This window comes from Polypterus senegalus, chromosome 9 (assembly GCF_016835505.1).
Source record: "Polypterus senegalus isolate Bchr_013 chromosome 9, ASM1683550v1, whole genome shotgun sequence".
Taxonomy (NCBI): Eukaryota; Metazoa; Chordata; class Cladistia; order Polypteriformes; family Polypteridae; genus Polypterus; species Polypterus senegalus.
The window spans coordinates 7091083-7105744 of NC_053162.1; the positions used below are offsets into that span (position 1 = coordinate 7091083).

At 42.8% G+C, this 14662-nt stretch overlaps 1 protein-coding gene across 1 annotated transcript in view; it reads left to right on the forward strand.

The window, feature by feature from the left end:
* Nucleotides 1–14662, forward strand: part of LOC120535088 (adenylate kinase isoenzyme 1) — a 260210-nt gene that overhangs the window by 130651 nt on the left and 114897 nt on the right. The window contains exon 5 of the mRNA XM_039762647.1: nucleotides 14502–14615. Coding sequence (XP_039618581.1) covers nucleotides 14502–14615 — 114 coding nt within the window. The remainder of the gene's footprint in view (nucleotides 1–14501; nucleotides 14616–14662) is intronic.

Genomic DNA, 14662 nt, shown 5'->3' on the forward strand with positions numbered 1-14662 from the left:
TTGTGTTTTATGTGTATTTTATTAATAGAATGAAACATGAAAAGTATTCCAGATGGTCGTGATCACCTCCTGTTTGTAGTTTGCCGCAGCCATTCCACAGAGGATTCCATTTCCTTTGCACTTCATGCCATTCTTGGCACATCTGGATAATAAAAACTGCTAAAGAAGAGACACATTTATAAGTTAAAGCTCAGAATTTAACTCTTTTCTACCAACAAAGTTGACCTCCATGGTGAAACTTCCTTGCACCTTCTATAATTAGATTTAGGACATCATGAGTAGCAGACCTCAGCATGCGCGGAGTAGTAGCAGCACGTCCTCCACACAGACCCTCAATTCAGGAGCTCCGTAGGGTCTTGTATGGCCATTCAACTGGAGACAAAAAGTTATTGCATTGAATAATAGCAGGGAGTTAAAGATCTGAGTGAAAAGCTGACATATAACATGCCAAACCGGCTGCACTTTGGCAGAAGCGTCTGCTAATTCTGTGCACACAACACTCAGACATTATAGCGTGAAAGAGGGCTGGGACCGCAACTTAATTTAATGAGTCGCATCATCTGATGAGTACAGCAAGTTGGACCACCAGTCCATACAGTAAATGCACCAGGATCTCCACTGGCTTGTTTTCAAATTGAACTCTAATGGGATTGGAAAAGCACAGACAGGAGCTCTCATAACTTCAAGACCCCTTTGACAAAGCAGCCCAATTTGTGCTTTTCTAGTCAAATCATTCATCTGTCCCACCCGTGTCTAGTTATACATATATAGTGCCTTTCACATCCATCCATCTATCTATCTATCTATCTATCTATCTATCTATCTATCTATCTATCTATCTGTCTGTTATATAGTGCCTTTCACATCTATCTATCTATCTATCTATCTCTGTCATATTTTTATATATATATATATATATATATATATACAGTGGTGTGAAAAACTATTTGCCCCCTTCCTGATTTCTTATTCTTTTGCATGTTTGTCACACAAAATGTTTCTGATCATCAAACACATTTAACCATTAGTCAAATATAACACAAGTAAACACAAAATGCAGTTTTTAAATGATGGTTTTATTATTTAGGGAGAAAAAATCCAAACCTACATGGCCCTGTGTGAAAAGTAATTGCCCCTGAACCTAATAACTGGTTGGGCCACCCTTAGCAGCAATAACTGCAATCAAGCATTTGTGATAACTTGCAATGAGTCTTTTACAGCTCTGGAGGAATTTTGGCCCACTCATCTTTGCAGAATTGTTGTAATTCATCTTTATTTGAGGGTTTTTCAAGCATGACCCGCTTTTTTAAAGGTCCTGCCATAGCATCTCAATTGGATTCAGGTCAGGACTTTGACTAGGCCACTCCAAAGTCTTCATTTTGTTTTTCTTCAGCCATTCAGAGGTGGATTTGCTGGTGTGTTTTGGGTCATTGTCCTGTTGCAGCACCCAAGATCTCTTCAGCTTGAGTTGACGAACAGATGGCGGACATTCTCCTTCAGGATTTTTTGGTAGACAGTAGAATTCATAGTTCCATCTATCACAGCAAGCCTTCCAGGTCCTGAAGCAGCAAAACAACCCCAGACCATCACACTACCACCACCATATTTTACTGTTGGTATGATGTTCTTTTTTTTCTGAAATGCTGTGTTCCTTTTATGCCAGATGTAACGGACATTTGCCTTCCAAAAGTTCAACTTTTGTCTCATCAGTCCACAAGGTATTTTCCCAAAAGTCTTGGCAATCATTGAGATGTTTCTTAGCAAAATTGAGACGAGCCCTAATGTTCTTTTTGCTTAACAGTGGTTTGCGTCTTGGAAATCTGCCATGCAGGCCGTTTTGCCCAGTCTCTTTCTTATGGTGGAGTCGTGAACACTGACCTTAATTGAGGCAAGTGAGGCCTGCAGTTCTTTAGACGTTGTCCTGGGGTCTTTGTGACCTCTCGGATGAGTCGTCTCTGCGCTCTTGGGGTAATTTTGGTCGGCCGGCCACTCCTGGGAAGGTTCACCACTGTTCCATGTTTTTGCCATTTGTGGATAATGGCTCTCACTGTGGTTCGCTGGAGTCCCAAAGCTTTAGAAATGGCTTTATAACCTTTACCAGACTGATAGATCTCAATTACTTCTGTTCTCATTTGTTCCTGAATTTCTTTGGATCTTGGCATGATGTCTAGCTTTTGAGGTGCTTTTGGTCTACTTCTCTGTGTCAGGCAGCTCCTATTGAAGTGATTTCTTGATTGAAACAGGTGTGGCAGTAATCAGGAAATTGAACTCAGGTGTGATACACCACAGTTAGGTGATTTTTTAACAAGGGGGCAATTACTTTTTCACACAGGGCCATGTAGGTTTGGATTTTTTTCTCCTAAATAATAAAACCATCATTTAAAAACTGCATTTTGTGTTTACTTGTGTTATATTTGACTAATGGTTAAATGTGTTTGATGATCAGAAACATTTTGTGTGACAAACATGCAAAAGAATAAGAAATCAGGAAGGGGGCAAATAGTTTTTCACACCACTGTAGTGCCTTTCCTGGCTGGCTGGCTGTCTGTCTTTTTAGGGCAGACTGGCAGGGGGCTTCTCAGGCTCTGTTGCCCTCAGTGGGCGGCTGTGATTGAAAAAGAGACACAACTGTTAGTGACAGCGTCCCCTCCTCTCATTCTGGGGTGGTGCTACATACCTTGGAAGCCCCTGGAAGGTGACCCCTTGACCCACATATGTGACAGTCTATAATCAGTGAGCGAGTGATTCCACGTGTCTGGCACATTGTCACATATTGAGAGGTCCTCAGCCTCATGAGTTTTTGACATTTATCTTAAAAGAAATTATCTGAGTTCTTCATCGGTCAAGTCAGGACTCACAGCTGACAGTCAGTAAAGATTTCGAGCAGAAAATAAAAGGACAGCTATTGTTGATAGATAGATAGATAGATATTTTAGATAGAAGTAGCAATATTTGATGTTAAATTAAAAATAAAATTAAAAGGCAAATTTAAATTTGCATTGATTGGGGGATTATTATCTCATTTATAGTCAAGTCATGTTCCCACCCGCTTAATCCAGAGCCTGGGTGGTTTTTGTGTGGCTGGCGTCTGTCCCAGCTAGCACAGGGCACAAGGCAGGAGGAACAGTGTTGCCAGTCCATTGCATGACGAACACACACTAAACACACACCAGGGCCAATATAGTGTCACCAGTTCACCTAACACGCTTGTCTTTGGATAGTGGGAGGAAAGCCACTCTGACACTGGAAGAACATGCAGTCTCCATGCTGGGACACAACCTCGGGTCTCCTTACTGAGAGGCAGCAGTGCTCCCACCGTCTCACCCTCGTTTATAGAGTACAGTGAAATTATTCCTTGCATGTTATCATTAAAGTACAACACATTTTATATTATTACAGTGTAAACATTTTATGTTAATATTTAAGATTTAATTTTATACTTTAGGTGGGGCTTGTGTATTTCTGCAATATTTCCATTTTTTTGTTTTTGCAATTTTTTTAATTTGCAAATGCCTAGTACTAAGTAATGCTAAATGTACAGTATATATTTCTTTTATGATTTTTTTGTCTTGTGGAATAAGGTATGGAAGCCTGAATGACAATATGAATTGTATTATGAGAGGATTGGTTCCTGCCTTGTGCCCTGTGTTGGCTGGGATTGGCTCCGGCAGACCCCCGTGACCCTGTATTCGGATTCAGCGAGTTAGACAATGGATGGATGGATGGATGGATGTATTGTCTCATGCCTAATGGCCATACACAGCTCCAACTTTATCCTTTTAGTTTGCGGATGAGACCACCAAGAATGAAGAGCCAGTTGAGAGAGAAGAGGTTTAGCCGCTGCCTCAGTGGTGCCGGAGAGCCAGTCTTATCCTTCACGTCAGGAAAACCAAGAAACTGGTCCCTGACTTCTGAGTGTGGACGGCATTCGCGTCTACTGTCCGTCAAAAGGGGATGCTGTTCAGAGAGTCGGTGGCATTAAATTTCTTGGGGTGACCGTTGGTGATGAACAGAGGTGGGCTAGACCAGGGAGTTTTCTACGGGTGCGCAGCAGAGTCCATCCTCACTGGTAGCATTACACCCTGGCACTGTATCTGTTTGGCTCGAGATGGTGAAGCACTGCAGTGGGTGGTGAAGATGGCACAGAATATCACTGGCACAGATATCAATGTCTTAGAGAGGCAACAGGATTACTAATGACCTCGACCATCCTGCATAGCTGCTTTTCTTACTCCTCCCTTTGGGAAAACAGTACAGAATTCCTGACATTTGCAAAAATAGTTTTAGGAAAAGTTTCTATCTATGGGTCATAAGAATCCTGAACAGGCAGCCATAACCAGACATATAGTACATGTTCTTGTGTGCAACGTTACTGAACAGCTAAGTATGTATACTGAAATATTATATAAAACTGTCTATAGGGTGAACCAGATTTAATTATGCAATTTTCATTATGCTGTAACTTATTAAGTTTATTACATAGAAAACCATCTAAATAATCCCGGACCATTGAGAAGTGTGCGAACTGACAACATGAAGAATAGTCTTTACGCCAAACTGGAATCATCCCTGCATAAATCAGAGTCATCCAGATGATCTGGATCTGCATAATTAGATCTGGACCACCCTGTACAGTGCCCTCCATAAGGCTGGGGACAAAGACCCATTTCTCATTGATTTCCTCCTCTGCTCCACAGTTTAAAATTACAAATCACACAATTCAGACTTGTGATTAAAGTGCACATTGCAGACTTTCATTGAAGGAGATCTGCAGACCTTTCAGTCGCACCACATGGTTTCCCCCATATCAGGGCACCATAATGTTTGGGGTAACTGGCGTCACAGGTGTTTGTGATTCCTCAGATGGGTTTCATTGCTTCATAAGACCCCCGGGTTTGCTTCTCCCCTTTGGAGTCTGTAGTTGCCATTGTTCAACAAGAGAACAAGAGCTGTGCCAATGAAAGTCAAAGAAGCCATCATGAGGCTGAAACACAAGAATAAAACCATTAGAGACATCAGTGAGACCATAGGATGACCGAAATCAACTGTCTGGAATATCATGAAGAAGAAAGAACACACTGTTGGGCGCAGTAATCGCAAAGGGGACTGGTAGGCCAAGGAAGACCTCCACTGATGAGAAGAGAAGAATCCTCATTATGGTCAAGAAAAAGCCCCAAACGCCTGTCTGACAGATCAGAGACAGGGGGGCCGACGTGTTTGTGTGTTAGAGACGTCATGAACAGAAACACAAAGGCCACACTGCAAGATGGAGACCATGAAAACAGAAAGACCAGATCACAGTTTGTGATAAAGGACTTCAAAGAGCCTGAAGAATTCTGGGGAAAGGTCTTGTGGACAGACGAGAAAAAGATGAACCTCATCAGAGTGATGGTGAGAGCAAAGTGTGGAGACACAAAGGAACAGCAAAGCAGACCACCTCATCTGTTAAACATGGTTCTTCATGGGTGTTGTGGCTTGGACATGTATGGCTGCCACTGGTCCTGCACACTTCTATTCATTGATGATAGAACTGCTGACAGCAGACGCACAATGAATTCTGAGGTGGGTAGAAACATCTGATCTGCTCAAGTCCAGTAAAGGCCTTCAAGCTCATCCTATGGCAAGATAATGAGACAAACATACTGCTAAGGCAATACAGGAGTTTGTCAAAGCTAAAAAAAAAATAAAAAATGGAACATTCTTGAGTGGCCAAACCAGTCACCCGATTTCAGGTGAACTGAGCAGGCCTTCCATTTGCTGGGGACAAGCCCCCCTGAAACAAGCAGGAGCTGAAGATGGCTGCATTAGAGGCTTGGCAGAGCATCACCAGAGAAGACCCTCAGCACCTGGTGATGTCTGTGAGTCTCAGACTTCAAGCCATCATTGCCTGTGAGGGACATGTGACAAAGTCCTAAATATGACGACTGCTTTAACAGACCTGCCATTGCTGTGCTCTGTAATGGGGGGGGGGGCGTGTAGAAAAAGTGTGGTGTGACTGAGATGTCTGCAAATCCCCTTAAATTGAATGAAATCTTGAAAATGTTCAGAAATCAAAGCTAAACAAGAATATTAAGTCAGCCATTCTGAATGTTGCATTTTTCAGTTTTTTACGATTTATCCTGAAATTTTCACATGGAAGAAATAACATTATGATTGAAAATGATCATTGACATTTACATATATGTGGATGAAAATATTCTATTTGCTATCTTGTTTTTGATGTAAATTGCTGATTATTGTGTTCATAAAATTTATTTCTGAACGCTTTGAAATCGCTTGGTTTTTTTTTTTTGGTCCGCCATCTTGTGACTTACCGAAGACATGATATACCGTTCAACTCCTCTTGATGTCTGTTTACACAAGACGCTGGGCTTTTTGGGGTTCGCCACCTATTTCTGGTTCTCTACACCATTTTCTGACCTTAGTTTGTACAGGAAATGACACCATTTAGGTAGAACTGTTATATGGCCTGGAGACGGTGGCACTGACCAGAAAGCGGGAGACAGAGCTGGAGTTAGCAAAGTTAAAGATGCTAAGATTTGCATTGGGTGTGATGAGGATGGATAGGATTAGAAATGAGGACATTAGAGGGTCAGCTCAGGTGGGACGGTTGGGAGACAAAGTCAGAGAGGCGAGATTGCGTTGGTTTGGACATGTGCAGAGGAGAGATGAGGGGTATACTGATTCTGGGGTTTGTCAGCGGTGTGTTCTGCTCCTACTCTGTTCAATGCCAGGTTGTGGGGTCCAGCGGCTGTGGGGCATCTGTTGGTGAAGAAAGATTCACGGATCTTGACTTTGCTGACGATGCTGTGACCTTTGTGGAGTCAATGGAGGCTCTGAGCGAGGAGTCTGAGGGTCTGGGCTTGCGATTGTCCAGGCCTTTAATGACCTCTTGGGCACGGCCATCAGCAGTGTGTCTGTCTGCGGAGTGTTCACCTAGTTGAGAGGTTTCCTTACCTCGGCAATGACATTCATGTCTCTGGTAACTCTTCCTGTGAAGTCAGTAGACGGATTGGGAGAGCATTAGGGGGTCATGAGGGCGCTGGAAAGAGGTGTGTGGAGCTCCCGATATCTATGCAAAAGGATGAAGGTCCAAGTCTTTAGAGTCCTGGTGCTTCCTGTCTTGCTATATGGTTGCGAAACATGGACTATGCTAACAACTATCCAGTGACCTGAGATGAAGACTGGACTCCTTTGGTACTGTGTCTCTCCGGAAAATCCTTGGGTACCACTGGTTTGACTTTGTGTCCCTCGTGTAATCCTGAATGTGGCACATTACCTGCATTGTGTGGGAGCATCAGTTACAGCACTACGGCCATGTGGCGCGTTTCCCCGAAGGTGATCTGGCTCATAAGATCCTCATTGATGGGGACCCGAGTGGCTGGACCAGGCCAAGGAGTCGCCCATGTAACACCTGGCTGCGGCAGATGGAGGGTCATTTCCAGAGGGTAGGACTGGACTGTGTGTCTGCCTGGGGGGGTCGCCAACCGGGATGCCGAGTTGTTTTGCCTTTGCCATGTAGTGGGTGCGGCAACACGCTATACCAGTGCATGCTCCCCAACTTGACTTGGTATAGTGAGAGAAGGGTACTAAGGATAGAGCTGCCAAGTAAGAGGAGAAGAGGAAGGCCTAAGAGAAGGTTTATGGATGTGTTGAGAGAGGACATCCAGGTGATGGGGGTAACAGAACAAGATGTGGAGGACAGGAAGAGAGAGAAAAAAAATGATCCACTGTGGCAACACGTAACGGGAGCAGCCGAAAGAAGAAGATCGATAGACTGGATGGACTTATTTACTTACTTGCTTTTTTTGTCCACATGGGGAAATTTGGCAAGATTAAAAGTAAAGAACTGATAGACGTCCTCAGCTAAAATGATCAGAAGGACTTGAGGTTGAGCATGCCACATTGCCAATCCCAGGGTTTTACCCTCTAATGGGATATGAAAGGTCAAAGTTATTCCGGTTCATAAGAAAAAATTAGGTTATATAAGGGTACCGTATGGTTCTTGTCTGGTTTATGTGGTTCCCTGTCACGCCATTCCATTCTGGTATGGGTTCTTGGCATATAAAGTTGGTTCTTTGTGCATTGAAAGACTTCCTAATATGTAGAGGAAACCTGAAACCTTTGACGTTTGGGTGGCTACCTAGCAGGTGTAACAACAAGAGGGCACAATAAGAAAGGGTTGGGACACCTGTGGGCAAACCCTGTATAAAAGAAGTGCAGAAGTACACAAAACAAGATTAACAGCGCTAAAGAAATGTCTTTTCAGATGGGAGTCCGGTTCTGACTGACTCGACGATGGCGGAGCGTCCGCTTATGTGTATTTCCGGCAGGAAGAGGAGGGTCCAGACGGACACCAGAGGTGACATTAGTGGTGGAAAAGCCCTCAGTCTTCCAGTCTGCAGAGGGAGGAAATGAGAAGGTGTTTTCATACAGTGCCAACTCCTGGAGCAGAGGAGAATTATCATCACCAGAGCTCTTAAACTGTCCCCTATGCGTGTGACACAGGACACTAACTGATTAAGAAAACCTGAACTTAGCCTGTGTCATTGTATGTATGCATGACCCATTGCTATTTCACAAATCTACTGTGTTACCATCTGTTTATGGTTATTTACCGTATGAAGACTGTTACACATCTCTCTATTGTAAAAAAAATAATCCTGGAAAAGAAAAGCAGAGCGACGAGACGTGATCTTCTTGGAAGACACTTAAAAGACCCGCCAGACAATATCAAATAACACTCAGTCGTGTAAAGGCACATAGCACACACAGATCCTGTGTTCTCAGCACATATAAAGCGTATAAGGACAATGCGTTCTAGATGAAACGTCAATGACTAAGCAAAGAAGAAAGAGCAGCGCGGAGAAAAGAGACCCAAAAGCGTTGGAGAGCAAAAAGGCAGATAAGAGATTATAAAAGCAGTAGAATTCGAAAAACTCAAACAAACGATGGCGCGATACACACGCAGAGAAAGGTAAAGAATATGAAAGCAGTCAAATTCAAGAGTATTGTAGCGTCCCAGCCAGGTTGAAGCCTTTTTTGTTTTAAGTGACTGTTAGGTCCGATTGAGGGAGGGCGGAGTACAGCATGTAAGACTGATGAGAGCACGACAGCAGATGATCCGACCGGGCACCTCCTTAGCATGCGTTCGGACGCCTCAATTGACAACGCAAGCAGCATTATACGTCCTGAGAAAGAGATTTAACCACGGCCAGGGCTGGAAATAAGGAACAAGTATTGTTTTTACAACGTCACGGGAGACAAGGCAGTGAGCCGTCATTTAAAACAAGTCCACGGGCATCTAACCTAGCGGTTGTTGGATTGCTGTTGGCAGACACGTTTCATGTGCTTTCAGCTTTAAAACGACGACAAGCGAGAAACAAAACACGCAGCTCGCCAGCAGCAAAAAGCCTGCAGATGATCAGACTGCTCCTCCTTAGCGTGCGTTCAGCCAACCTAACCCTCGCCCCCCTTCACAACGCGAGTGACAGAGATGCGAAGTGGCAAAAGGACAGCTGCTGTACAGGCTTTGAAATGAGTGGGCAGCAAGATAAGCAGAACAGGCGGCTTGCCAGCAGCAGAAAGACAGCAGACGATACGACGACATCTCCTTAGCGTGCGTTCAGCCGCACCCCCTTCACAACGCGAGCAGCGTTATACATCCTGCGAGAAAGAGACATAAAGTATTGTTTTTACAAAAGTCTTAAAAGAAAAGTGAAAATAATGCATATGTAACAGTTCCCATGAAACTAACAATCTCTTTAAATTGTATATTCGGTAATCAAACCCGGGGGTTGGCGAGCTAAGCGAGCAGTGAGCAGAGTCCATCCATCCATCCATTTTCTAACCCGCTGAATCCGAATACAGGGTCACGGGGGTCTGCTGGAGCCAATCCCAGCCAACACAGGGCACAAGGCAGGAACCAATCCTGGACAGGGTGCCAACCCACTGCAGGACACACACAAACACACCCGGGGCAATTTAGAATCGCCAATCCACCTAACCTGCATGTCTTTGGATTGTGGGAGGAAACCCACGCAGAACACGGGGAGAACATGAAAACTCCACGCAGGGAGGACCCGGGAAGCGAACCCGGGTATCCTAACTGCGAGGCAGCAGCGCTACCACTGCGCCACTGTGCCGCCCGTGAGCAGAGTCTCCTAGTCTTAATAAATGCAGACTCTCTGGAACCTTGATGTGGATGAGACTTTTTTGGAACCTAAAATGGTTCCCCTATGGAATTACTCTGAAGAACTGCTGTGGCTTCTTCATTTGAAAGAGTGTCGAGTGCTGTTTTATGTGATTTCTGAGGTTGGTGGTCACCAATATGATACTTCTGATATTTGATTCTTTACCGGGGGGTCCTGGTCCTCTAAAAGCCACTCCCAGAAGGTCACTGATTACGAATCTAGTTTTTGATTTTTGCTTGGCGCCCTCAACAAACATTTCGTCTGTGAGGAAGGAGGGAAAGCTTTAGATTCGTCAAAACATTTCGATCTCCGGATCTCGATGTTTTAGGGTCCCCTGATACTCAAAACATCAATATCTCGATGATGGATGCATGTGTGTCTCTGTGTCATAGTTTCTTAAGGACGGTTTAGAGCTAATACGTAACTCGAAATTTAAGATGACGATGTGCTGATTAGTTTTTGAGCCAAATCGCAGAAGAGAAAGAGGCCCTCAAGAGGAACCCTAATTCTGCAAATAATTATAAATTCTTCTCATCAATTTCTATCGAAATGACCTATTTTATGATCAGAAAGATCAGCATCAGAGCAGTAAATAATTATTGACATGTTTTAGAATAGTCCGGCTAACTTGGTTCCTCAGGCACAAAGCCTACTGACATTCACGTCTGATTTTTTTTTTTGTTACAATCACAAATATTTAATTCTTAAACATTACATTGCAGCACACATTGTAATATTTCAAATATTGGGCACAGCTAATCCTGTTTATTATTTTCTTCTACCTCATGATGTCCTGTATATCATTACAATGAATTTGAGCAGTTTACGCCAATTCTGACATTTTATTTCAGTATTTGTGTCGTTGATGTCATTATAAAGGTTACAGTGCTGCTGGCAGCCGTAAGGTTTTAACAACCGTGAATTCTTACAATTGTTATGTCTTTTTGCTTTGCGCCCTCCCCCAACATAACCTATTGTCTATGGGGGGAGGAGCAAAGGCGTTAGATTCGTCAAAAAAAATTTCAGTCTTCGGTTTTCAATGGATCTCCGCGTTTTAGGGTCCCCTGATATCGAAAACATCGATATCTCAATGATGGGTGTGTGTGTGTCGGTCTGTGTGTGTCACAGTTTTTCAAGGATGGTCTATAGTTAAAATGGCTGGATGACAAAATATGAAACTCGAAACTTAAGATGACGATGTGCTGATTAGTTTTTGAGCCAAATCGTGCAAGAGAAAGAGGCCCTCAAGAGGAACCGTCAAATACAGTAATTCTACAATTAATTATAAATTCTTCTCATCAATTGCTATCGTAATGACCTATTTAATCAGAAAGATCAGAGTGGTAAATAATTACTGAAATCTCAGAGAATAGTTTGGGTAACTTGGTTCCAAGGGGTGCAAAGCCTACTGACACTCATGTCTGAATTTTTTTTTTCCTAATACAGTTGCAAATATTTAATTCTTAAACATTACATTGCTGCACACATTGTAATATTTCAAATATTTGGCACAGCTAATCCTGTTTATTATGTTCTTCTACCTCATGATGATTGTAAAGGTTACAGTGCTGCTGGCGGCGTCCGGCTACTAATCCCCACTATTCTCTGCTGTCTTTTCTGTTTTTTTCTGTGGTGGTGATCTGCACCACCACCTGATCAAGGCACCACGCTGCCCCCCGTGTTAACGGATTGAATGACGGATGTCCCAGACGTCCATATGACATACATCATCAATTTCTTCCATGTGAAGCCTAAAAAACCATAAGGTCTCATTTAGAACATCTGTGTTAAGTAGAATGCCCAGTGCGGGCTGGGTGGTCTCTTGGCATTGGATCCCCTGTAGTTTTTTTTCGTTTTTTTCTGGCCTCCTGGGGCCTCATGTATAACGCCGTGCATAGAACTCGCACTATAACATGGCGTAAGCACAAAAGCCGAAATGTGCTTACGCACAGAAAAATCCAGATGCAGGAATCTGTGCGTACTCCAACTTCCACGTTCTTCCGCTACATAAATCCCGATCAGCGTGAAAAGTAACTCTCGTGCACACGCTTTATGTAACACCCCAACTCCTCCCAGAATTACACCTATTTGAATATGCAAATCAATATAAATCGCCCTTAAGCACAGCCTTCTGTGAAAAGACAATGGGAAAAGCACGGGGAAAATATAAGAATTTCAGCGAATACCAAGTGGAGGCAAAGGAAAAACATACAATTTGTTCAAATAAACGGTGGTATAATCAACAAAAGGAAGTTGATCAAGTGACATAGCGTGTTGGAGAAACTTGAAAGCTCACGTTCACAAAATCGCACAGTGCCGGAAATAAAAAAGAAGTCACATATCAAAGTTGCCGTGAAAAGAAGAGTTGTAGCCCACTGTCTGAGTGTCATATGAAAGCTTATTAGGGTACAGAGAAAAAAGGCACACAGTGGGGAAAAAGCACGAAATGTCAACTTCAATCTCGACATTTCCACTTTAATCACGTAGTTTATTTTGTCATTAAAGTAGAACATCATAAACTTCATCTTAAAATCGTTTAATTAACCAGTTTCTCAAATCACATCGTAATTAAAGTAGCACGTTAAATGCTTTGTTTTGTATTTGATCTTCTACTCTATGTGCTCTATGTGTGTGAATCACTACTTGCTTCTTAAACCGGCTCTCTTCCTCCAACTGGACACAGAGTCCATTACATTCGTGATATTACAGCTCTCTGAATAACTAAAATACTGAGATGTATACGTGATGTCATTTTCATGATGATAGGAGTTAAAGCACGTTATTAAACATGTGTTTCACTTGATGAAATAATTTATTGCAGCAGTACTCAGGGGCGGCTCTAGGCTTGTGGTGGCACTGGGCAGAGGAAGAATCGGTGGCTCCTTCGCCCGCCCGTCAGTAAAGTAGCTTATCACGGTGGATGGCCTCGTCCGTTGCAGACACTGCATAGCAGCCTCGTGCTCATGACACAAGCATTTAACTTTTGCCGAAATTTGTCGCTGCGTTTTTAGCTGTGTTGTTATTTTCTCTTTCTGTTTTATATTCAATATATATTGGTGTAGCCGTCACTGCAGTCAGTGCTTTTCTTTCCCCAAGTAACCGATCGCCACACAATCAGCTCTGTAATAGAAGTTAAGCCATCTGTAAGCTTAGCGCCGATTCTTCAAAACGTTTAAGAAACATTGAAATATCTTCGTAGTACATGTTTAATTATTCTATCCTTCACGACACTCCCAGTGAAGAATATAGATTATTTAAATGAAGTTAAAGTTTTATCTGTATAATTTAACAAACATATTTTGCTGCATTTCACCTTAAAAATGATATCGTCATCATATGTAAATACGCGCTTTATAAAGTGGCTCAGGTTGTGTGATATTATAACTGTAGTGCAAGTTTACAGTGCGGTGATTGTACTTATAAGTCCTAACAGATCTACAAGGAGCAATTGATTGGTGCATTTAAAGTTCTTGGGATTAAACTGTTTCTGAACCGCGAGGTCCGTACAGGAAAGGCTTTAAAACGTTTTGCAGTGGCTGAGACAGCGTGTCCTTAAAGCTGTATACCGATAATTCTCTTTCCGATCAGCTGCTGCTGTGATTCACACTCAGATACAGTGATATAAATACTCCGAGTGGTGCAGTGAGAGAAATATGGAAAAAGATGATCCGCTGTGGCAACTCCTAACGGGAGGAGCTGAAAGAAGAAGAAGAAGAAGAAGTGAGAGTAACAACGCTAAAGCAGTTATGGTATTTGGAATACTATGGCTGTTCCCTGGACCATTATATTGTTACGAGTTAATTACAATCAGATGCGTTACACTAATAAACAATATGCGGTTAGTTTCTGTGTATTTATAAAGCGCGTCATGAAAATTAATGAGTAATCACACAGGAACAGTAGCACTGCTTTGACGCTGGGTGCCGCCAGTTTGCAAAACCGAGCGGAGAACTTGCGTACGACAAGGCATGAGGTACCGTGGAAAAGTGCGTGGCTTTACGCCAAGTGTAGGTTTTATACATCGCGATTTGAATGTGGAAAAGTTCTTATGCAACATTTCTGTGCGTACGCACCGTTTATACATGAGGCCCCTGGGCATTAGACGTTACCCTTTTTCTTTGTTACATAGTATAATAGTCTTGCCTGATCTTGCTTGTTTATGTTTTATATTCTCTTCCTTTTATTTCATTTTGTAAAGCACTGTGAGGTACATTGTATGAAAATAATTGTTGTTTTTAATCATTTTAAGTGTCATGAATGCACACTTTAACTGTGTTTTCCTTCCTTTAATATTGTATCATTTTATAGGAGACAACAATCGAAGAACTGAAGCAGCAGTTCATCAAAAATCCCGATGCCAAGGGTTTCGTGGTGGACGGCTTTCCGCGGGAGATAGCGCAGGCGTTCACCTTTGAGGAACAGGTAAATAAATGCTGTCGGACTACCATGAACCGTCATAGTGAATGCAC